This window comes from Podarcis erhardii, assembly GCF_964252035.2.
Source record: "Podarcis erhardii genome assembly, chromosome: 17".
In the NCBI taxonomy this organism is placed as follows: domain Eukaryota; kingdom Metazoa; phylum Chordata; class Lepidosauria; order Squamata; family Lacertidae; genus Podarcis; species Podarcis erhardii.
The window spans coordinates 16600159-16623921 of NC_138515.1; the positions used below are offsets into that span (position 1 = coordinate 16600159).

General features: G+C 40.4%; 1 protein-coding gene across 2 annotated transcripts in view; it reads right to left on the bottom strand.

Annotated features, from left to right (window-relative positions):
• Positions 1-3609: 3609 nt before the first annotated feature.
• BRD10 (bromodomain containing 10) overlaps positions 3610-23763 on the bottom strand; it is a 36075-nt gene continuing 15921 nt past the window's right edge. For both annotated transcript variants that reach the window (XM_081844723.1, XM_081844722.1), the window contains 6 exons: positions 18458-19839; positions 16225-16301; positions 13772-13861; positions 10052-10167; positions 9303-9481; positions 3610-8103 (listed from right to left, as the gene is read on the bottom strand). In XM_081844723.1, the coding sequence (XP_081700849.1) occupies positions 4454-8103; positions 9303-9481; positions 10052-10167; positions 13772-13861; positions 16225-16301; positions 18458-19839 (5494 nt within the window). In that variant the 3' untranslated portion in view covers positions 3610-4453. The remainder of the gene's footprint in view (positions 8104-9302; positions 9482-10051; positions 10168-13771; positions 13862-16224; positions 16302-18457; positions 19840-23763) is intronic.

Below are 23763 nucleotides of genomic sequence, written 5' to 3' on the forward strand. Positions count from 1 at the left end.
ATCCCTCTTACACAACCTCCCTTCCATACCATTCTTGTTGTTTAGATGTTTAGTCGCGTCTGACTCTTCGTGACCCCATGGACCACAACATGCCAGGCACTCCTGTCTTCCACTGCTTGGTCAAACTCATGTTCATAGCTTCAAGAACACTGTCCAACCATCTCGTCGTCTGTCGTCCCCTTCTCCTTGTGCCCTCAATCTATCCCAACATCAGGGTCTTTTCCAGGGAGTCTTCTCTTCTCATGAGGTGGCCAAAGTCTTGGAGCCTCAGCTTCAGGATCTGTCCTTCCAGTGAGCACTCAGGGATGATTTCCTTCAAAATAGAGAGGTTTGATCTTCTTGCAGTCCATGGGACTCTCAAGAGTCTCCTCCAGCACCATAATTCAAAAGCATCAATTCCATACCATTAAGGTACTCAAAAGATCAAGGCAAAGTAAGAGGCACTTCCAAGAACCAAGGAGTAGCGAGTTGAGAGCTGACAGCAAGGGCACTTACAAACATAATTTTTATAGGTGGCATTCAACTCACTTTTACTCAAGAGTATATCTATTCAAATTAATGAATCAAATTTAGCCATGTTCCTAGTTCAGTGCATCTATTCTGAGTTAATTGAATGCCATTAATTGTGCGTTCACTTTTCCTCATGAGATTTTATTTTTCATAATAAGATAAAATAAACTAATCTCAATAAAAACAAAGAGCAAGGAAAAAGAAAATGTGGAGTCGTCTCTCAAAGGTAGCTCTTAATCCTTGTCACCCACAGAAAGTGGTGGGCCTTCCCAGGTCCCACCTGGGAGCTTTCCTTTCTTCCCCCAGTCTCTCGTCCTGGGAGGTCTTCCCTTCCCTGCCTCTCACTCAGGGTCCTTCCACCAACCATCTATCACCTTCAATAATGGACCAGAGCAGAGGACACCAAATGGAAAAAAGAAAGAGAAAAAAAGGGGGGGGAGGAAAGAAATGAAGAAAAGAAAGACAAATAAAAAGGACTTCCGATTTTCCGTCTGTTAGTAGATAAATTATTCAAAACATTCACTCTAAATTGACACCCAACCATTCTACTTTCTGTTAAGTAATATTTTTTCCATTCTTCAGACCCAAGTGTCTCAAATTCATTCATTCTCTTTTTCACACAAAAAGTCCAAAAGAGGTTCTCTATTATTATTACATAATGTCAGCAATGGTTTTTCTCTAATCAAACAACTTTGCCTCCAATAATTTCAACAACCATGCCCCTCCATATCAAGCAATAACGAATCTTTCCATTGTGCATTCATGATTTATGCCAATTATGCTATTGTGGAAGTTATGGACAATCCTGCTTTTAATACTGTTTGTGCCTGCAACATTTTGGGCAGTCATATTGCTTCAGTTCCAGTCAGTGCACATCCTGTAACTTCCTGCTGAAATAAGGTTACCATTCCCCCCCCCCAAAGAATCTGGGGACACTTTTTTTAAAAAAAAAGAGAAAAAGTTATTATTATTTTTTTAAAAAGTAGTATCTTCTCTTCTGTGGTCTCTTCTGTCGCGTGGCCTTCCTCTGGGCCCCAGCATGCTCTCTTGGAGCGCTAGCCGCTGTGGAGTAGGCTCGGGTTGGGCCTGGGCTTGGCCACGTGTCCCTGCCCTCCCGGTGCTCTCCTACCTCTCCTTCTCAGCGGTGGCGGCAGCAGCTGTGCGGCAAGGTCGGGGCTCCCCTCTTTTTTCTCCTTCCTCTTTCTCTTCCTTCTTCTCCTCTCCTCCTTCTCCCTGCGTCAGCTCTGGGGCTTTCCTGGCCCCAGAGCGCCGCTGGGCAGTCAACTGAGTGGCTGGGGGCTCTTGCCCCCAGTTCGATTCGGGTCGCGGGGGACTCAGCAGTGGCAGCCTCAGCAGCTCAGTCAGCCTGATAGCGCAGTTGGCTCTGGCTGGCTTCAGGAGCTGCTCACTGCCGTGGCGCCCACCATTTTACCTCGCCAGAAGTCCCCATATGTGTCGTCTTGTGCCATTGAACCAATCACGCAACATTCATTTCCTTCTAATAAATCTACAACACTTAAAATATAAATCTGGGGACATTAAATGAAATCCGAGGACATTCCAGAAAGAGGTTTTGCCCGGGGACAGATTTTGTCCGGGGACCGATTTGAAAATCCGGCGACTGTCCCTGGGAAATGGGGACGTCTGGTAACCATATGCTGAAATCTCATAAATGTTCTGCAGTGGGGGGTTTTCCCCCACTTTTGTTGTGCTGGAGCCAGCAGTAGACAGCAATGATTTGGTAACATTGGGCAAGCAGCACAGAGCAAACAAGTGAAAGTATTATTGTGTCAGTAATATGTTGCAGAATATACCCGCACACACACCCAACACCCCCCCCCCAAGGTATGTTAGATGTAGCCCGAAGCAGAGTTTGATGTACATTTAAAAGACTCTTCTACAAATGGCTTAGAAGTCCTAGCGGTTTGAGTGAAGGGGAGACAGGCTCTAAATGTTAGCATTTTCAAAGATCTATATTACAGAAATTGTTACGGAGACAAAACATTATCAAATCCTAAACATTCTCTACAATTCGTAATCTTTAATTTTGTTCAACAAAAAACATTTGTTTAGTGACAGTCACCTACCACAACATGAATCTCTATGATAACTCTAGTGCTATCACTAGACAAAAAAAGAGGAAAACCTGGCTATTGCTATTTGCCTACTGTGAAGTTCGAGGTAAAATAAGGACACCTGGAGGAAGAATGTTTAGGCCAGTTCTGGCTGATACTCCCAGTTAGACTTGGCTAAAGACAGCCTAGTCCTGCAAATATAAAATCCTGCCCAACTAAATTAAGCAAAGTGTGAATAAGCATGACTTAGATTTCTACCTTTCCGATAGGTTCAGTTTTGAAAGGTCACATTTCAAACTGTTTTATGTAGAGAACAGTTCCTGAGCTTGCTGCTTAATTCAACTTTAAGTTCAGTTTCTTAAACAGGCAATCCAGTTCTTTACTCATCTTCCGTCCTTCTAACAAGTGCAGCCCTTGTCCCAGGCTTATCTGTTACCAGGAAGGAGCATTCAGAATTTCAGCAATTTCTCACATAAGATTCAATTCCCCAATTCTTCCAGCTTGCAGCATCTGTAGCCCACCCCATCCACCATATTTGCTAGAAAACCTTTTCTTAGTTTCTCTTTGTAGTCACTTATATAAAAGCTGAAGTATTCATTAACATTTAACCCCTCGATGCCTTTGACACAACGAACACATCTGCAATCAAATCTGGCAATCTTTCTTTTTTTCTTCCTGATAATGGAAAAAGGAATATTTTCACCCTCTGTCGCAATGGTGAAAATAGAACAAGCTCAAATGTCCATAACTGTATAAGCGGGGGGGGGGGGGGGGGAGGGAGGTTCAAATGATGCACAAAAGAGCAAGAGAAAGAAATCAAAAGCTGGGAAACCACAAACTTGGGCACTTTTACTTGGCAAAAAATCCCATTAGTTTTAATGGAATTTATGTCTAAGTATCTGATCTTAGGACCACAACCTTTCTGTTAATCCCAACATAATAATTTCTTAATGCCCATACATGACATAACCCTGTGCTCTCAAGTATTTCTTCTCCAGATGAAACTGATACATTATCAAAGAAATACGGCAACTTTGTTTATTACATGCAGATTTTTCTGCATTATTGCTAAACAGTACACTTGTCCAAAATTACTAAAATACTTAAAAAACTATACATTATGTAAACAAAACATAAATAAGACAGAGTAGTTCTTTTTACACATAGTTTAGTACATACTGTTAGGGAGTCAGGGATATGTACAATTTTACACCATAGATTGCATTTTTACAATGCATAAATATGCTTTAAAAAAAGAGAGAACCAAGTAATTTTTCTTAAAAAGTGTACTGTGTTTATAATTAAGATGGAAAAGTCTAAATTTGAAGAAGAAACATATCCCTGTAAATGTGCTAACCAAAAATTAAACGTTGCTTTCTACAACACACCTTAACAGACGGTCTTATCTGACCACTTTAATAAAAACCCTTTGAAAGTATAAGTCTGAAAAGTATTTTAATGATGAGGTTCCTCACCATTTAAAAATAAAATTGTAAGCAGCTGCAATCTAATATGAAGTAATTTTTAGAAAATCAACTATGGCCATAAACCCTTGGGTAGATGGTAGGCGTTTTAAAATTTGAGCATGTGGCAGCTCCCAATTTAATGGCAAACTAGCAGCCGACACATCTGATGAGCAGAATCTGAATCTATTCAGCCTGTGAGTTCCCAAGAACATGCACAACAGCTCAGTTCTTTGCCTGGCGGCTTCCACAGGCTCAAAAGTAGCCATCACATGCCATGGGTTCATGTACATCAGCCTCATGTCTGGTATGTTTCAAATATCAGAAGAATTTCTTAAACAATTATAAATTAACTTCATACACAAAAGAATGCCCCAACATTTTAAGGGCTCGTTTACTTTACATTTAAGATGCAGCTGTGTTAGGCACGCCTATGTTGGGTTTCAGAAAATTAGGGAAGACAACAGCAGGACTCCTGGTTGTGGAAACGATGTCAGGAGAGAAGGATGATGGTAGAGAGGAAGATTTCGATGTTGGAGTCTTTATAGCATTCAGAATGGCTCCTTCTGGGCTGACCATCAGTTTTTTTATAGATGTGTCTAGATGTAATACAGGTGTACTGCTTTGCAACTGTGAGTTAGCAGTGTGAGTGGCACAAACCAAAGACGTTTTAGCTAGACCGCCAGGCCGGGTGGTTACCAAAGGCGCAGCCAATGTTGCTGCAAAAGATGGGGCGCTTGGTTTTGCGGTGCTGTTTGCAACTTGTGGCGCTGCATGTACAATTGGCAGGGGGTTCGCAGTCCCAAGAGCGTTCACGATTTTGGTAGAGCTTTTCAAAGGCTGTTTTGACGGCTGCCAGCTTAATGCATTGCTCAACACTTGTGTAGTCTTCTGGGGAGAAGGAGAAGGATGGGATACACCTTGAAGCCCATGGCCATTATTAACAGTTAAAAGAGGGCCAAGTTTTGGATTTGTAGAGATGAGAAGGACGTGGCTGCCGGCTCCGAGACCCTGAGGTGGAACAATGAACCGAGTGCCACTGATCATTATCTGAGTTCCAGGTGCCAAAGGTGTACACGTGTTAATAATTATTTTTTGTTGAACACAAGACTCGTTCAGCTGTCCTCCTACATTGCCAGCTATAGATGGTGAAGCTGGAACAGTCTGAGTGGTGATGGCAGTAGGAGCAGAAGTGAAAGCAGGGGCGGGCTTTACAAAATTAGGAGGCAGTGGCTGACAAGGTAGGGAAACTAAGTTAGAAAAGCTAACAATTTTACCTGTATTTGGTGGATTGGGGGCCAATACAGTTTGAGGTTTGGGAGCACTTCCATTTGTTGGCACTGCAGCTGGAATTCTGGGTGACTGAAACTGAACGAGTGTGGACTGTTGACCTTTTGAAAGGGGCATACACTGTACAACAGGGGAAACTGCTGGCAATTGAGGGGCTGTTGGTATCATTTTGGGGGCACTATTCACAGGTCTGGGCAAGGCAACTGTACCTGGCAATTGAAAAGTAGATGATAAGCTTGGATGAGCTGGTGGAGTCGTTGAAATTAGTACTGATGAAGCAAGGTGTCCCGTTTTCACAGTAGATATAGCTACAGTATTTCCAACATTAGAGGTACGCAGTCGAGTAGTTAAAACGGGTGTGACTTTTGTTGAAGTATCTGTTCCACCAGCCAAGGCAGTAGAGCACGTTCCAGAAGTGGTTCCACTCAGTGCCGCAGAAGCAGCATCTAAACATGTTGTTGTTGTTACTGTAGAAATTGCTCTTGTTGTAAGACTCAGAGACTCTTCGACTGGTGCAACACTCTTTGCCAAGCTTGAACACAGAGGAACCAAACCATCATTTGACAATGGCAAAATTACACCCTGGCTACTTTTCTCTTCCGCATCTTTGGGAGCTGCCGATTGCATAATGTTAATTGGTGGAACACTCGGTGCATTAGCTGTGCTATTTATGATGGCCTGGCCAATATTAAGTCCTATTTTCACATCTTTTATTTGAGAAACCGTTGGCGATGTATTAACTTTAAGTGATGCTCCCACGGTAGATGGAATCAGGACTAACTGAGGCTGCTCTGTGCTTTTAACAAATGCTTTTCCCATCGAAGGAGAGAAGGTCTGTTTAAAGGGCTCTGCAGTCAAACCGGTATTTGACTGAATATTGGCAAGTGGTCTATTAATGAAAACCAGTTTCTGTGCGGTAATGCCAGTGGATGTTGGAGCAGGGACGAGGTTGACTCCTGCAGTTCCGCAAGCGGGAAGAAGGGGGGGATTTGTGACCAACATAAGTTTTTGAATTTGAGTGCCACTCACAACACTCCCACTGCTTATAGGTGTGGCCTCAGGCTGTGTAACAGGAGAGTTCATACTATTTACATCAGCTTGTTGATTAATAAAAGAAGCCTGGGTAGTGCATATGGCATTCTGCCCACTATTACCTGGCGAAATGCTATTTGCATTACCAGAGCTGTTAGGATGTGCCGGCATGGCGATATTAGATGATGACATTGGAGATAAGAAAGTGGGAGAGGACACATGTACAGTTTTTTGCATTCCATGACCCACCGTAGCACTGTTCGTTGGTTGCCCAAACGCAAACATCATGTTTTTCCCTATTCCCTGATTTACACCACTGGGAACAGCTGGAATGGAAACAGAAGTTGTGGGAGAGGACTGGATGAGTGCTGGGATATTAGATACGACTGTTGTCGCAGCTGAAAAGGTAGAGGTTGACAACTGTGTGGATTTTGGCACTAAAAATGCCTGAAGCTGAGGTGCGTATGTGAAAATGGAACCCGGAGTTAAGTTACTAGGGGAAATCTGGTCTGAATTTGTCTGCACCTTAACAATTCCTGTGTTCCCACCTCGCGTCCTAACAAGGATGGATTGCGAATCTCTGATGCAGACTGTTTTCAGCTCCTGTTTAGATTCGTCGGCGTCACTTTTCTGCGGGGATGCTAGTCTTGGGGAGGAACCGCTGGTGCAAGAAGAAACACTTGGTGGTAGTGTTGTTGTCAGCGCCTGAACTGTAGATGAAGTGACAGGGAATGAGGTACCTGAAACAACAGTCTTAGTTTTAGTAGTCTCACTTTGGCTCATTTTCACCACTGACGCCAACACGTTGCCTGTGGCTGATACAGAGGGCAACGCCAAAAGACCCTTTGCTGCATTAGCTCCTTGCGGCAAATGTGTAGTATTCTTTTTAAAATTTGTGCCGGGGAGAAACGCAGTAGCAGCATTTATAACCGAAGCTGGAAAGGCAGGAGCTAAAGTAGTGTTGACAGCTGTTGACTGCGGAAGAGAAAGACGGTGTTGTTCGTTTGCCTTCTGCGGCAACGGCGGAATTTCTTTTGCGACGCTCTTACCCTCTCTGTGGTGGATAAGGAAATTTTTAGGCAAAATAAGGACCTGCTGCATGAGTTTCTCTCCTGTGGTTTTTTCTCCTGGTTTACAATCGGCCACAGGCTGCACCTGAATTTTCAGTGAATTGTTATGCAAGTCTATTGGCATGCAGTGGCCATCAGGTATTTTGTATAACACTTGTAATGGACTCTTGGAACTGGCCTGGCAGGGCAACACTGGTTTGACTGGGGAAGAACCTATAGTTGACATAATCAGTTTTTCAGACGTAGAAATGCTTCTACCTTGAGCAGGTGGAAGCTGACTTGTTAAGGTCACTTTGTTCCCAATATTCTTAGCAAGCAAGGCCTGGATGGGTTTGGTCCCTTTTATTAAGCTTGATATTGATGGTGGCGAGTCTGTCGTGTCCAATGATTCTGAAGATGAGGATTCTGTTTGTTTAGCTTTATTCAAGCCACCATCAATTGACAAGTCATTTTCCATACCATAGACTGTGGTATCACCTGTGCTTAATTTCAGCTTTTTCCTTGGTGAAAACTCTCTTGTGCTATCATCTAGGTAACTGTTTTGCTTGGACTGGCGTTTAAAAGATTTAGGCACCATCTTCTGTATTTCTTTGCAAGCCAGTTCTTTCCTTAACAGTCTGGATTTTCCCGCAGCAAGTTCCATTTCTGACAGTTTCATGTCCTCTAGAGAGAGAAGAAAGCAAAAGGGAAGTTTTAAAAAGCTAAATTAAAATGTTTCTAGAACTTTATTGTTGGTGGGGGCTCTGTCAATGTAAAATATATTTACACCACCCTTCCAACCAATAGGAGGAGGTTCTGAGAATATTCTTTCTTTCTTTCTTTCTTTCTTTCTTTCTTTCTTTCTTTCTTTCTTTCTTTCTTTATCTATCAAGAACTTGCTAATTACACAGTTTCAGAAGACAGTAACTTAATCTATATCCAATTACATTTTATAACATTTTCTGTACTGGCATAAGACCTCATTAGGAAGTCAATACTGTTTAATTACTATTTGCTGATGTTATTTTTACTGTTTACTATTAGGTTTTAATGGATTGTTGAATATTGCTTTATTTGATACAAGTTGTTTATTTTAAAGTTATTGTGACTTTTTAGATTGGATCACACTGTTACTATTAATGGTTGATGTTTTATTATGTTTGTATATGTGTTGGAAGCAGTTTCTCGGGGGGGGGGTGTATGTATATATATGTGTGTGTGTATGTATGTCATTACAAACTAAAATTGTGAATGTTTTCCAAGATGTTAAATTCAGATACCTACGTTTTAACTGATAGTAAAGCTTCTTTAGTAAAAGACCACACTGCTTAAGTTGGAAAGTCTTTTAATCAAAAATAGTGGCGACTCATGAACATCCCACCATTTACCCTGAAATAGGCTGAGCTTTTGCAAGTGTGCCCATTGAACACTTGCAAAAGACTTAAAAGGTACTCAAAAACCCCTGCCTCTGCTAATTTCCCTTTTCCCCAAACCAAAGAACACACCTTTGGAGGAAGGAAAAGGGAAGACAGCAGGTGTTCCCAGGGCCATGGCTTCTTCTACTGGGAATATCTTCTCTGTTTTCTTCTTCCCCAAATGTAAGTTGTTGGGTTTCAGGGGAAAGGAGGCAGCAGCAACTGTTCACAGGAATGAGTGAGCATAGCTGTGCTCAATCCTACTCAAATCCTCACGAGACCCTAAAGCTAGATAAATTGCTGAGTTTTGCCCCCTAACAAATAAGCACCCCACAAATTTTATGGTGGGAACTGGGCTGAAGTGCCCTGTGTTGTACCACTCAAACTCTCTAGCTGACTAAAATAAGAACCATATGCAAGGACTGCTGTATGTGCCTAGGTACTCACAATGACTAGCAAAGGACTTACCTGTATCTGTATAATCCCTTTTCAGAAGTTCATTGTGCTCAGGGGACTCACTCGTTGCTTTAGTGGAAACCTCCATGCCAGTATTTACTTCACCATCCTCATTAGTCCACTGTTCTCTTGTAAATTTATCATGATCTGGTTGCTTTTTGAAGTCATCATAATCCTTTTTTAACCGAGACCTTCAACAAAACATCACAAGAAAGAACGACTTTGACATGATATTCCTGCTGTATGGTGATGGCAGGACAATAAAGGATCTTACACAGCCTAAATGGTCATTAAGCGAGTTACTTCAAGCCTGGAAAGATAAATATCCACCATTTATTACACAATGGTCTGATGACCCTAATGTCACTGCTACATTTGAGCATACTTTGCTTGTATAAATATATGGGTGGCACATTGATCTATATGTGTAAATTAAGATGTTTATTGATGTTTAAACGTATCATTCATGTGAGCTGATGGGGTTTTCTTTTTGTGCTTCTTCCCTTCTTTGTTTTCTCTCAGTCTCTTTTTCTTTTTTCTTTAATGAATTTGCAATAACAAAATCATTGGGGGGGAAAACAAACTAGATAATTCTGGCTAGAGACACAGATCTGGTGACATAATTACCTAGACCCATCACTGTCTGAGCTGGGAAGTACCTTAAAATGTCAGGCTTCTTGTCTGTACCACGAGAGCAATCGCAAAACAAGATAACTGGTGCAGAGTCCTTACATTTCACGTTATTTAAAACAGCTAATTACCTGTTTCTTTGAAAAGCCTTCATTAGTTTTGGTTCCCATGGTAGCAATTCATTGAGCAGTCGCAGCAGAGTACAGTGTAGTTCTTTTACAGCTTGCTTTCGGTGATACCACCTTCCCTGTATACATAAAAATAGGACATTATTGTAGTGCGTTTGGATGTGATAAAGATACACAGTACAATCTTTTCATAGTACAACAATATATCAACAGACTTTCTTCCAATTTATTTTCACAATGGTAAGACCAGAGGTTTCTGTTTTATTCTTTTAATCTGTTTTATGATGTGACCAGCATTGAGAGGATATACAAATAAATACCTAAATTAAAAACGGCTCCCACTGGAAACCACAACAGGAGAAAAGTAACTCGTAGGTAAATTACTGTGAAATTTTATGCCCCCCCCAAATAACTTTTCCATTGAGTGGCACTGGACTACTCCCAAAAACATATTTGCAAGTGTAAAACTGCAGGAGCTAGCAGATATGTCCTTTTAAGCAAAAATACATATTTCAAAATGTCATGAATAGAAAGCTAAGGTGAAAACATCTTTATTTAGATTGCGAAGAAATCAACTAAGAAATGCCCATTTTTCCTGTAACTTTAAACAGCCGCTCATTCCTAGGGCAAAGTTACCTACAGATCTGATGATTTAGGCTGTAATTCTATACAAAAGAAGATGAATGGAGTATACGTCTGGGTTGCCATGCACAGGACTGTGCCATTATTCTGAAAGTACTTCGGATTACAGCGGATTGCAGTTTGATTACAGCTCAAGACTAATATCAGATGTTGAACTGAAACGTCAACTGACCTGCTGCCACTACTTGTTAGCCATCTTGTCGCTCAGTAGTGAACTGACCCACGTAGGCTCCCTTACAAATTTGAACCAAGCAGATATGTTGAAATTTAAATGAATTATATGCTCAACATATCTGTGACCTACCTCTGCTGTTCTCCATACCTCTTTCTTAGCAGATTCCCAAATCTTCGCCTAGCCATGGCAGGCCATTGACACTTGTCAAAAGTTCAAAAGAGGTCGCTTTAACTGCCAATCAGCAGTTACAGGGAGCCCTTTGAATTCCTTTTGGAGTATGCAGTGAAATCTAAGAGAATGGTCCAGAAAATCTGAAGGTGAACATAAAAATATGGAACTTAGGCCTGGGTGATGTATTGATACATCACCCAGGACCGGTTTGAGGGCCAGAGTGTGATGGTGCCTTCAATTGGCAGTATACTGGGGGTGGAGTTCGCCTCCACCTGACTCCCTCTGCTGCCAGCACCTGGTGCTCGGAGGGAGGAATAAGCTGCATTGGCCCTGCGAACAACCAGGGTGAAACTGCCGCAACTCCTGCCAAGGAAGCTGAGGCAGTTTCACCCTGGCACCTTGCGGGTCTGATGCAGCTTTTCAACACTGTGATACCACTGGTGATACACATTGTGATGCTGAAAAGATGACTTATTATTATTATTATTATTATTATTATTATTATTATTATTATTACTACTACTACTACTACTATTATTATTATTATTATTAGAGTTTGGATTTGATATCCCGCTTTACCACTACCCTAAGAGCGGTACGAGACTACCACTCTTAACCACTACACCACACTGGCTCTCGAATAGTAATTATTATTACTATTACTATTACTACTATTATCATTTGAATTTATATACCACTCTATACCCAGAGTTCTCAGGTTAGTTCACAGAACAAAATCAAAATATAAAACCACAAAATATATATTCAAAATAAAAACAACCCAACCCCCACATTTTAAAAGGGCATAGGATGATATCGCCCAGCCCTAATGATAATAGATTTAAAAAGCAGACGGAGTATGGAATTTAATACTGCGTATGAAGCCTCTGAAAGGAGAGCAAATATTTTGAAGCAAATTTATTAATAAAAACAAATCAACACAGACCTGGGTGTGGCAATGACACATGACAGGACCCTAAATTTAGGTTTAAATGCTCATGTGTGTTTAACAGCACAATCATAAATCCATTTGGTTCAACAGATACAGGATTTGAGCCCAAATGAGACTGTCCTGCTTTTAAGTTCTGAATATCAACTTGTTCCTGCAAAAGCCTAATGGTGACATAATTGAATTGAAAGGTAGGGGTGTGTGTGTGTTTTAAAGCAGTGTTTAGAGCAAAAGTATTGTGAACTGAGATGTCAGAAATGCAAGGTAAGAAAAACATAGACTGCAGCTTGGATGAAAGATTAGGGATGGAAAACAAATACAATATAGAACTATTGTAGATTAATATTTAACTAGAGTGAGCTTGCCTGCAATTTCTATCATATTGTAAACACAAAGCAGGCAGAAGTTGTACATATGGATTCTAAAGTGCTTAGGAAAAAGACTGCTGGACTTTACACCTGAAATGCTATTCTATGCACACTTACTTGGAAGCAAGTACCATAAAACTCAATGAAGTCATATTTTTGAGTAAACATGCATACGATTAACCTGTTAATCTACATTCTACCAGAAAACAAAAGTACAGAAAGATGTATCAACTACTCTTCAGTAAGTTCCACTGTCTAGTTAAATTGTTTATTCTTCAAGTTCCAACCCATGCAACTCCATGACACATATACAAATATACATATACAGTACACAGGAGCAAGTTAATATCTATGAAACAAGCAAGTTGGGGCAGCAGTTTTGCCTCAGATACACACCTTTGCCCCATTCAACAGATCTCTTCCACTTTACCGTTAAATAGCAGCAGGAACATTTCTCTGAACCTGTAACTACTGAAAAAGTTGCAGGAGCCTGACTGCATGATTGGCAATTCTAAAAGCCATTTACAACCATGAATAGTTGCATACCTTTGGAATCAACCTTTCAACGTCTTATCATTCTAACAATTCTTTCAAAATTCTTGTAATTCAGTTGGATGATATCCCAGTTGGTTATCTCAGTATTCACTGAGCAGAATACAAGTTATATCCACATATCCCTAGAGCCATGGAGCATGACGAAGTTTACTTTCACTCTAATACAATATGAGATGAAATATAGGCTCACACATGGTTTTCTCTTACATTCAGGGTGGGAAGCAAAACTAGAACAGTGTGCTACGCATCATATGAACGTGATACGTAACAACCTAAATTCAACTGATTAGATAAAGGGCAGCACTTCATAAAACAGCAGTGAGAGTAAAGAAGAGGAACACCTTATTGGTTATGTCCAATGAAGTTGTCCTGTTTGTGCAGGAACTTTTACCTGGGGCACCAAGAAGGAGGGAAAGTTCCGTTGTGCAAACAGAAGTCCTTGCACGAATGGGCAACTTTATTGGATACAGCTCTTTGTCTACAGCAGTGGTTCTCAATGACCAACAGGGGTGTGGGGGTGTCCATGGTACCATTCACACAACAAAAGCTACCATAGAGATATATATTTTTCAAAAGTGGGGAGTTCATGGCTTGGCTTTTGAAAAACAGGGGGTCTGCAACACTTGGCTATTCGGGAACCACTGGTGTACAGAGCTAGCCACAAGCCAACTTTTATTTGACTAAAAAGCCCTACAGTATTGCTCAAACACTATTGTTCTTCCTAATAGCTGGTAAGAGGCCACAGTGGAAACTTTTAAAAAGTTTTCCATGATTCACCTGGAGAAGGCACAAATTAAAAACACCTGTAAGTGATAATCCATCCAAACATGTTGCATTTTTAAAAAAGAAAAAAGTAGACATACCGATTTCTTTTTAACATTCTCCACATCTTTGAGTTCATTCTCAATTTTTCTAATTAATTCCCTGAGTTCATCGAGATTAGTGCAAATAAGCTGAAATAAGAGGGGGAAAAGATAACATAATCAAGCAGGGAGTTTTAAAATATATAATATGTTCAGTAAAATTTGATACATATTTATTCAGAAGTCAATGGGTCTGACCTGCTCCCTGCCTTGCAGGTCTTTTTCCACCTGGCCTGGGAGGGAGCCTTGACTGACTCTAGCTACAACAGCTGAGGCTGCTAAAGATTTTCTTGGGCTGGGGTATTACTTATGGGAGCTGTTGCTGTTACTATTAATTTTTTATCTTTATTATGTATATGGAATTTGTTCAATCTGGCTGTATATTTTTTGATATTTTATTTATTGTTTATGGCTACTTTTGTTATGTGTTGAATTATGTATTTTCTTCATGTTATAAGCCACCTCGAGCATGGTTTGAACTATGAAAAAGTGGCATACAAATAAAATTATGTATGTATTTTAGGACTACTCTATGTTAAAGGTGTTCTACCAAATCACTTTCCACTATTATAATGAGCAACAGTTGGTTCTATGGCATCCGAAGTTAGAAAATAGTCAATGGGTTGATTTGAAACCTGTAGGTGTAGGAGACATAGCTTTGAGGATGGTCCATGCCAAATTTGGGAAGAATGAGTTTTGGCTAGTTCATCTTTCTTCCATAAACTTTGCTGTTGTGGTTTTGGGAGAAATATTTCCCCATCTGTATTGAGTCTTTTGGGAAATGGTTTGTTGTGTTAGGTCAAGGGGAACGTCCGGCATGTCCCATTACCCATGACTTTTTTTTATTAAAAAGGCATTTTGATAGCCAATGTTAATAAACTGAATTTAATAAGGGTGTCTAGCACATATGCTCAGTATAAACATGCTGTGAGAATGGAATGTAGTGTGGAGTTGAGAGTGAATGACCGGCATGGAGGGTCTGTTGGAAAATTACAGAATGTGGCTGTGTGAGGGACAGAAAAGGACTTGTGGTGGGAAAGGAGATGAAAGGTAGAGATGAAAGTACTCAAAGGTCAGGCTTTAGCCTTTAATAGTTTGTAACATTCAGGGAGAAAAAGCAAGGGAGAGATTCAGGAGCAACTGTGCATGCTTTATCTGCTGAATTTATATTTTTCAATTGCAACTTTTGAAGACTAGGATTGCCATTTGGCCAGAAGAATCTTAGTTAGGCCTCTTCCTGCACCTTTAACAACCATGCAACCTGCAGAAATAAACCAGGGTGAATTTAGGGTATGGGAACCAACATAGGGTATGGGAACCAACATAGCTAATGTTACCCAGTGAACTGGTTGTTGCAGGCAGGGAAACAGCAGTAGCCAGTAAATGTTGGCAACCCCATTAAAGACCTAGAAGCCAGGTAAAAAAAAAAAGTGGCAACTTTTTCTGTCCCCCTCCCACCCTTTTTGACTGAACCTAATAGGATACAAACATCACACTATGGTGATCATTCCATAAAGGTAAGCATTTATATTTGCCAGACAGAATAATCCCCTCTCTTCCTCTGCAAAATGTGCCGGGAGTGCTCCCAACCTGCACAGAGCCAGTTCTGGGGAGTATGGAGGACCTAGTGTGGAAGGAGAGGGTGAAAGTCCTGCTGCACAAGTGGAAGCTCTTGTGCAGGGCTCCACTGATGAGACTCATAATCTAGTAATTTTGTCAACATAGGAGAGGAATTTCCCATAGAACAATAGTGAACTCATTCTCCCAGTGTGGATCCTATGTAGCTAAAACAGCGCCACACACAAGAGGGAATTGTCCAATCTATTGGTTCCAGGAGTTGTTAAAACTGAAAACACTGACATAATTTTCTTTTTAAAAATCCTAACATTTATAGTGACTGTCAGTATCAATTGGCATTTCCAAAAAAAACAATTGGGAAAATAAATTTTTACTTTAAATATTAGTGCTTATTCATCACAAGTGAATTAATTCCCTTCTAAGCTATTTGTCTATTCATCTATGATCCATAAACAACACATTCCCCACTCCCCCTGATTCCAAAAAGCAGCACTACATGTTGCATTTGCCTACTGTTCTGAAGGTCAGGCAACCCTGACTTTTCATGCGTGGCTTTTCATGGGATGAATAGATCTGGTGGGAAGACACCCCATAAAAGCCCTAGTTATTTTGCATGAAACTGCACACAGCACAGCCCTTTTGGATTCTAGCTGTTGTAATTCTAGTACAAATCCTAGTATGTTTTACTATCAGTATCAACTAAAATATACATAGCTGAATATACAGTCAGCTTAATTCAGTTCATCTGTCCCAGTAGAGAAAAACAAAATGCTTTTTCTTGGCTTTCTGCCTTCTACTACATGAAGTACAAGAATTAAATGAAGTACAAGAATTAAAACAGTGCAAAACTAATTAAAGAAACAAGAACCACTTACCTGAAATTCTGGAACAGCAGGCTTCGTAACAGATTTCCTCTTCTTTGTAACTGCTTTTTTAGATATTGATTTCTTTCCTTAAAGGGAGAGAAAAAGATTGAATTTGTCGATATCAAGATCCATATATCCAAATTACATAAAGTCTTGAAAATTAAATGGCAACAAAGACTGTGTAACAACCAACAAACTGTGATAAGTCTTTCTTCAGGAAGGTGTATTTGAGTAGTAACATTTGCATAATATTAGACATACAAGAAGTTATTTTAATACTTTTTAGTAATCCTTCTGCTCAAATTCCATATTGTGACTCCTCCCATATCAAAACTATACCTGCCTCTTACAATAGGCTCTCTATATTCATATTCCCATGAGAACTATATATACAAAGGCCTGACCGTTGAGTCTGTCGACTCTGAAAATACGCTTAAAAAACAAAATTTTCCAAAATCTTATACGTACATTACAATTGCACCTTAACAACCTATACTGCTCTCTACCTGCAAAAAGCTTGTCAGCTCACTTGCCAGGAGTCAACGCCTAAAGCTTTCAAAAAGACAAACATCCACAGTCCTCTGCATTTGCACAACTGATAAGAGCAGAAATCCTTCTTAGCCCTAAAGCCAATCACTTACTTTGAGTCATCAATGTGCTTTGCATAGAGCAAATAAGTATTGAAGGAAGTCAACCAGCCATACAGCTGTGTAGGGACCACTAAAAACAGAGAATACACCCCCTATCTCACCTATTTAACAAAATACTTTATATTCATGAAAGCTATCCCCTCTGGAGTTGTGTACAACAGGGTAGCAACATAGAGTTTGGGCTTCATGTTAATGATACTAACAAGCATGCATCTATTGTAAGAGATGTTCAATAATCCCTATGATAGGCAATATCACTCCCATTGTTACCTATTTATTGTTCCACCTGGCAAAAGATAGGTGTACAGAATTGTCTCTCTCTTGGGACAACTCCAGAGAGAAGGGATGCTAACCTCAACTCCTCAGGGATCATAGAAAAATAGAAGAATTATTGAAAGAAGAATTTTGTAAATAGCAGTGACTAGCCAAATGCTTCCAGGAAAACACAGGAGCAGGGTGTAAGGGTAACAGTCATACCTGTTTTTATCCATAGCACTTGATTTTTCAGAGATATATTGTCTCTTAATATTTGGGAACAATTTAGCATCATGGCTAATCAACTTAAGATACGTCTAACATCTACTCATTTGTCTAATTATTTTTCAGCCATGTAAGTTAGCAACCATCACCCCATTATATGGTAATGCATACTTTAATTGTGATTATGCATTGTATGAAAAAAAGAGTATAGTATTTCTGTTTTCAACCTATTGCCAATTGCACTGGGTGGATGATCCTGATGTTCTGGTGTTTGTGGGGTGGGGGTGGGGTGGGGAGAACACACTTTCTAAACATTATTTATATTTTTAAACAACCTTTTATTACAATGTCCGCATATGAAAATTGTTGCAAATTATTTCTGCTGCTCTGTCCCTTCTCCTCCCCCCTTCTCTCTCTCACACACTAAAAGGCTCTTTTTTAAACTTATTCATTGCTCCTTCTCCCACTGTCCACACCCAAATTAATTGCTCTTTCTTCTTTAATCCCAACCAGGGTGGATAATGAGTGGTGACTTTTCCTGCTCCTCCCCACACCCACACATTGTGGATCTTGCCTGAATAACAGAACGTGAAAACTTGCCACAATTTTGTGACATTTTGTTTGGTCTTAATAAATGTTACTTTGCAACTGGATTGTGGAGCTCCCATAATCCCCTATTTTTTTTTCAATTCAAAGCCACAGGGTGGGGTGGCAAACTGGATCAATGAAAGACACATAACTCCTCCTCACTCCCCAACCCAATTCAATTTACTAATGTAAACTGCGCTAGTATTTGCCCTATGAGGAAAACTATATTGATGCCTATGTAGCTTCATGCTAAATAACTCCCCAATGACTGACTGCCAGTTGAAGCACCTGTAATATTTCTTTTGTAATCTGGAATTTTCATTCCATCTTCTGTGAGCAGTCAGGTATTTTTTACCATAGGCTACTAAAACAGGGCTGGAAAAAGCAATGTAAATTCCTAAGTACCGGAATCATTTTTTTAAACGAGCCCAAATCAAATGTTTTAAGTACAAAGACACTTAAAATTTTTCCGCAGCTCTGAATGCAAAAGACCGAAATAAGGGCATTTGCTCAAACCACCTTACCCGATTTGTGCTTCTTGTGTTTGGCTTTCTTTTTCATCATGAGCAACTTATTCTGGATCTCAGGTTTATACGATTTCAATGAGTGGAGGTGAATCTCACGCTTTCTCTGAAGGCTTTCATTCAAAATATCTTTCAATTTCTTTTTCTTCTTTTTCTTTTTCTTTGCTCGCACTTTAGTAAACTGTAGCGTTTTGTTTTCTACAGAATTCTCGGATGTAGCTTCTTTTGCAACTTTGTGGCAATTCATGTCTGGATTGTCACTGTGATTCCCATTCACATGCATCTGGCAAGTTTTAAGAGTGTTCTCCTTTAATGGGGTAGTCTCGGTTTCACCACATTTCTCCCCATTTTCCACAACCCTGATTTCTCCTGGGCTGAGGGGCCCCCCAAAGTTAACAACATCTCCTGGAACAATGGCTTTATCTCGATTTTCTTTATAGCAATCTATTGTAAAGACACAGTCCCTACGAATTTTCTCTTCACAGTTGGAATTTGTGTCACTTTCTGGGGCCACATCCAAACAGTCCAAGTGCATCTTTGCTAAGCCGATATTGTTTCCAGATTCTGCCCTTGTGCAAGACAGCTCTTCTTTAGCGCTAAGTCTAACTTCGCCGTTGCTTTTGGAGACATATTCACATTTCACTTTCTCCAGTTTAATCCGCGGTACTCTTCTCACCTTAATGGGAGGAGCTGGAAACTCAGGGGCATGAAAAGGCTTCTGCTTGTAAATCCGTACATCTGCACCACAGAACTGTGGGAAGTGAACATAGGCATGCTCTAAGTAATCGTAACCCAGTATCACCTCCCTGCACTCGTGGATAGGCTGCCCAAGTACTGCATCTTGCACATCTTTCTGGGTCTCATACACAAAGTCACAGAGGCCTTTCAGCAGCCATACTTTTTGACAAAACAGGAGCTCATGAAACGGTTTCTCCTCCAAAGGATTAATTTCCCCAAGGACTTTAAAAAACTGAGGACAAAGACCAAGTTTCTCTGCGCAACTGTCAGGGTTGTCCGTTTGCCCCACAGCTGTATACCACTGCTGTACTTTCTGCTTAAGTGCTGCTTCCCAAGTCCTGTAAGGAAGAGTTGGCCTTCGATGCAAGGTAGATCTCCGATGAGGAGGACTTAACAAAGAAGTCATTATTTTAGACAAAAAAGCGCTACACTGAGGCATCAGAAGGCAGCGTTCTAGCTCATAAAAGACTATTTCAGGCAAATTTAAAATATGCTGTGCTAAACAAAGGAAATGACCAATAGCTGGGATTTCCCACATGTTTTCCATCCGAGTAGGTGATGCTTGAGATAGAAGAGACTTCTCCCATTCTTCAATTTCTTTTTGGCTAGCTTCTTCTGCCTCTTTTCTTTCTTGCTCTCGAAGCCTAAGAAAGCAAAACAAGTCAGGTTTAGTATTAAAGGCAGCAAGAAAAAAATAAAAATAAAATGTCTATCTAAAAGCAATAAAGAAAGCATACTTGCAGAAATAAAGATTTTTACTGACTTTGGGTAACACCACAGAGCTGAAATCCAGATACTATTGAAATGATAGAGACTGGCACTTATGTGGCCCTGTTTCATCAATTAACATGTTTAAAATCCTAATCAGATTCAGCTGTTTTGATATTTCATATATTTGTTATAGAAGTTCTACATGTCATACCTAGTTCTACAGAAAATGGAAATGCAGCAGAAGACTTTTCCCCTTTCAGTTCTTCCACATGCACACCATTAACCAATAAGAAAGAAGAAGTGGAACCTACAACAAAATGTTGTGGTGTATTCCTTCTCCTAACAGTAGTGCTGATGGCTCAGGGTTTCAGTCAATCTTTCCCTCCAGGAACATCATTCAGCCTCACCTCTTTCTGTATTTTCTGTTTGACAAAGCACTCCATGGCTATTAAGTATGATAATTCTTGTTGGGATATTTGGATGTGTCTATGGCTCACCTCTCCTAAAGGGTATTGGAGAATGTGATGCTAACATCCAATACCAAGATGAAGGTCTACCAGGCGTGCGTGTTGAGCATGCTGTTTTATGGAAGGGAGTCATGGGCAACTAACAACCACCAGGAACAATGCCTCAAAGCCTTCTACATGCACTGCATCAGGAAGATTTTGGGCATCACATGGCAGAGCAGAGTCTCAAATAAATATGTGCTCTCCCAAGCCCACAATCCCTGCATGCTTGCATTCCTGTCTCAAGCGACGTTTACACTGGCTTGGTCATGTCCACAGAATAGAAGATAGCAGGATTCCCAAAGATGTACTCTATGGGGAGCTGCCTTCAGGCAACAGGCACGTTGGCAGACCAGCTCTGCATTACAAAGATGTCTGCAAACATGACATGAAGGCTGGCAAATCAACTCCACTGTGTGGGAATCCCTTGCAGATGACTGCAGTGTCTGGAGACAAGCAATCAGGTTGCGCATCCATAGCAGTGACCAGATGAGTAATGGCGGCTGGAAGGAGCACACAGAGAAGAAATACCATGCTGCATCTAAAGCAGCACAGCCAGACATCTTCATCTGCCCCACTTGCAACAAAACATGTCTCTCCTGTATTGGTCTCTACAGCTGTAGAGTTGACTTCACCCCCAAAGGCACACTCCTCCATTGTCTCCTGAGACGTATGGATGCCAACCACTGTGCCCCTGGTTGTTTTTTTTAAAGAGCTTTTTTGTATTTCTGCTAACATCAGAGCTCCTCGGATCAGGCAGATTATTCCTCAGTGTCCCTGCAAGTTTGGCAGTGCTCACCATCACAGTTTTCCATTAGAGAGAATTATGCCAAAACGTTTACAGAGCATGGTGTTATAAAAAATGGCTATTTCTCTTCAAATCTATACTGCATTTAACTCTGCCTCATCCAGCCTAGGAGAAGGAAAGGAAATGGGGGCTATAACTTGTGCATAGCGCACTTGCTAAATTCTGATTGGCAGTCTACTTCCACAGGAAGTGAAGTGCTGTGCCTGGCTGCCACAGCGGCGCTGAGTGGATTGCCAGGTCTGAAACCTGGACTTGCCAGAGCCGCCATTTCAATTCCGCCACTGGCCACAACATGCACACAATGAGACCCTGGAGAGCTGCTGCCACTCGGGGTGGATAATACCGGGCTAGACCGACAATAAGTCTGGTCTGGTATAAAGCAGCTGTCTATGATCCTAAATTATACTCTACAATATCTACAGGCAGGAGCCATGGGCCCATTAGCCTGCGGGTAGAGACAAAGAGAGAAAAATGCTTATATGGCAAGTCAATTCTTGCTGTCCAATAAAGAAATATTAATTAATTGTTAGAACACACAGCATTGTTAATTGCCTCGCGTGCTCAGGAGTAACTCCCACTCAAGTTGATACGACTTGCTTCCAAGTAGGAGTGTGCATAACTGTTCCTCCACACACACACCATGCCATAAACTAGAAAGATATGCTTGTAGCTAATGATGCTTTGCACAACAGGAAAGCACTTCCGCTAATCCAAAGTGTTTGCTCCCCACTTCTCGCTTCCTGCTACAGCCACTGGTGTCACACTGCATGCCATTCCAATGGGGCCCTTGACTATCAGGAGCAGCTTTTCAGCAGGCTGCAATGAGGAAAAGAATAGGAATGCTGTGCTTTGCAACCAGAGTTACATTTTGCCAATTTCAGCTTGATTTTTTTTAAAAAAAGTTTTTAATTTCATTTTATGATGTACGATTGTATCTTGATTAAAGATAGAATTTCATGACAACTTGGATTTCAGTATCTTACTTTGCTCTCGTTTAGAAAAATATCCAGATCAATAAGCTAGGCTGAATACAGCATTCTTAAGAGTCTCTAACTACAAATAATAGAAAGTAATAGTGCTTTAACTCTGACTTGGTCACATCTTAAACTCAAAATACATATTTTTTATGATCATAGAACTTTAATGTTCATTCACTTTCCCCATAACTGTATTCACTTATATATTTCAGATTTGTTTTTAATTTCATTTGTAACCAGATATTACACTATAAACATTTACTATTTTCAGTAAATGGAATATAAATATTTCCTCCTTCGGGGTACTATCTAAATAGCTGGTTGAGTATGTTATAGGAAAATAAAGCTGCTTTCACAGCTGTGAAACATGTTAAAGCAAACAAATAAAAAAAGCTTTAATAGATCCGATTCCAAGCTAATGTCCAATCAGTTTCTTAATATGACCGACTGGCATTATTTGTATTTCTTCAAGTGACTATCTCTAGGAAGCATACATATATCTCTTTCAAAGCTCTTTTGATGTGCTGGAATTAATATATAAAATTCTCACTGGCTTCTCTATTCGTTAAGATTTAAATAAGCAGATCACATGCTATTGTCATTTTTTCAAAGGGTTACAGGTATTTCAAGGAAATACAACTTTGAATTTGTTTAAACAGAGTGTCTGAACCATATTAACAGCACAATACTATACATGCCTACTCAGACGTCAGTTCCACTGAGGTCAATGGTAAGTGGATGCTTCCTGGTACAACAAACTGGAGCTTGTTTTTATGTCAGACAATGGCCTAGTTCTGATTATCATTATAAGCCAAGATATGAGCAAGCCTTGTGGGCACAAATGCAGCCTCTCGTCTTCCTCTTTTGCAGGGGCAGTAAACAAACTAGAACTCTTTAATTAACGATACTCTGCTAGGGTCAAACAGGGAAACTAAGTCAGGACATGAAGCCATGCTATGAAGTAGGCTTAAGATCACTGCCTGCTCCAAGGCTGGTAATCACAGTTTCCCAGTTTGTACAAAACTTGAAACTATTCTTACTGAAAACTTCCTGGCTTATTCACTCACATGAAGAAGCCACATGCACAGCCAAAAGGCTTGCTAAGATCTAAACGTGGCTAATGACAAACTGTGGTTCATTTAATCCAGGCGTAGGCAAACTCCGGCCCTCCAGATGTTTGGGACTACAATTCCCATCATTTGGTCTTGTTAGCTAGGAATGATGGGGATTGTAGTCCCAAACATCTGGAGGGCCGGAGTTTGCCTATGCCTGGTTTAATCTATGTTTTAGTGAAAGGTGTCAAGAGCAAATAGTTTTAAAATGATGAAACTGCAGTTTAAATGCTTCCAATCTCATTCCTTATATGACAGGAAGAAAAGGGAGCCCAAACCTGAGATTCAAACAGACTCATTCCCATAATGCTAGAACATTAAACTATGGTTAACTATGCATACTTACTAAGTGGAAGTGAAGCATGTAAAATCAGAACATGGAAAACTTTCCATGTTAGAAAACGCTACCAAAAAGCCCAATCATGCCCAAATAAATCACAGCGTTGAAGGGGAA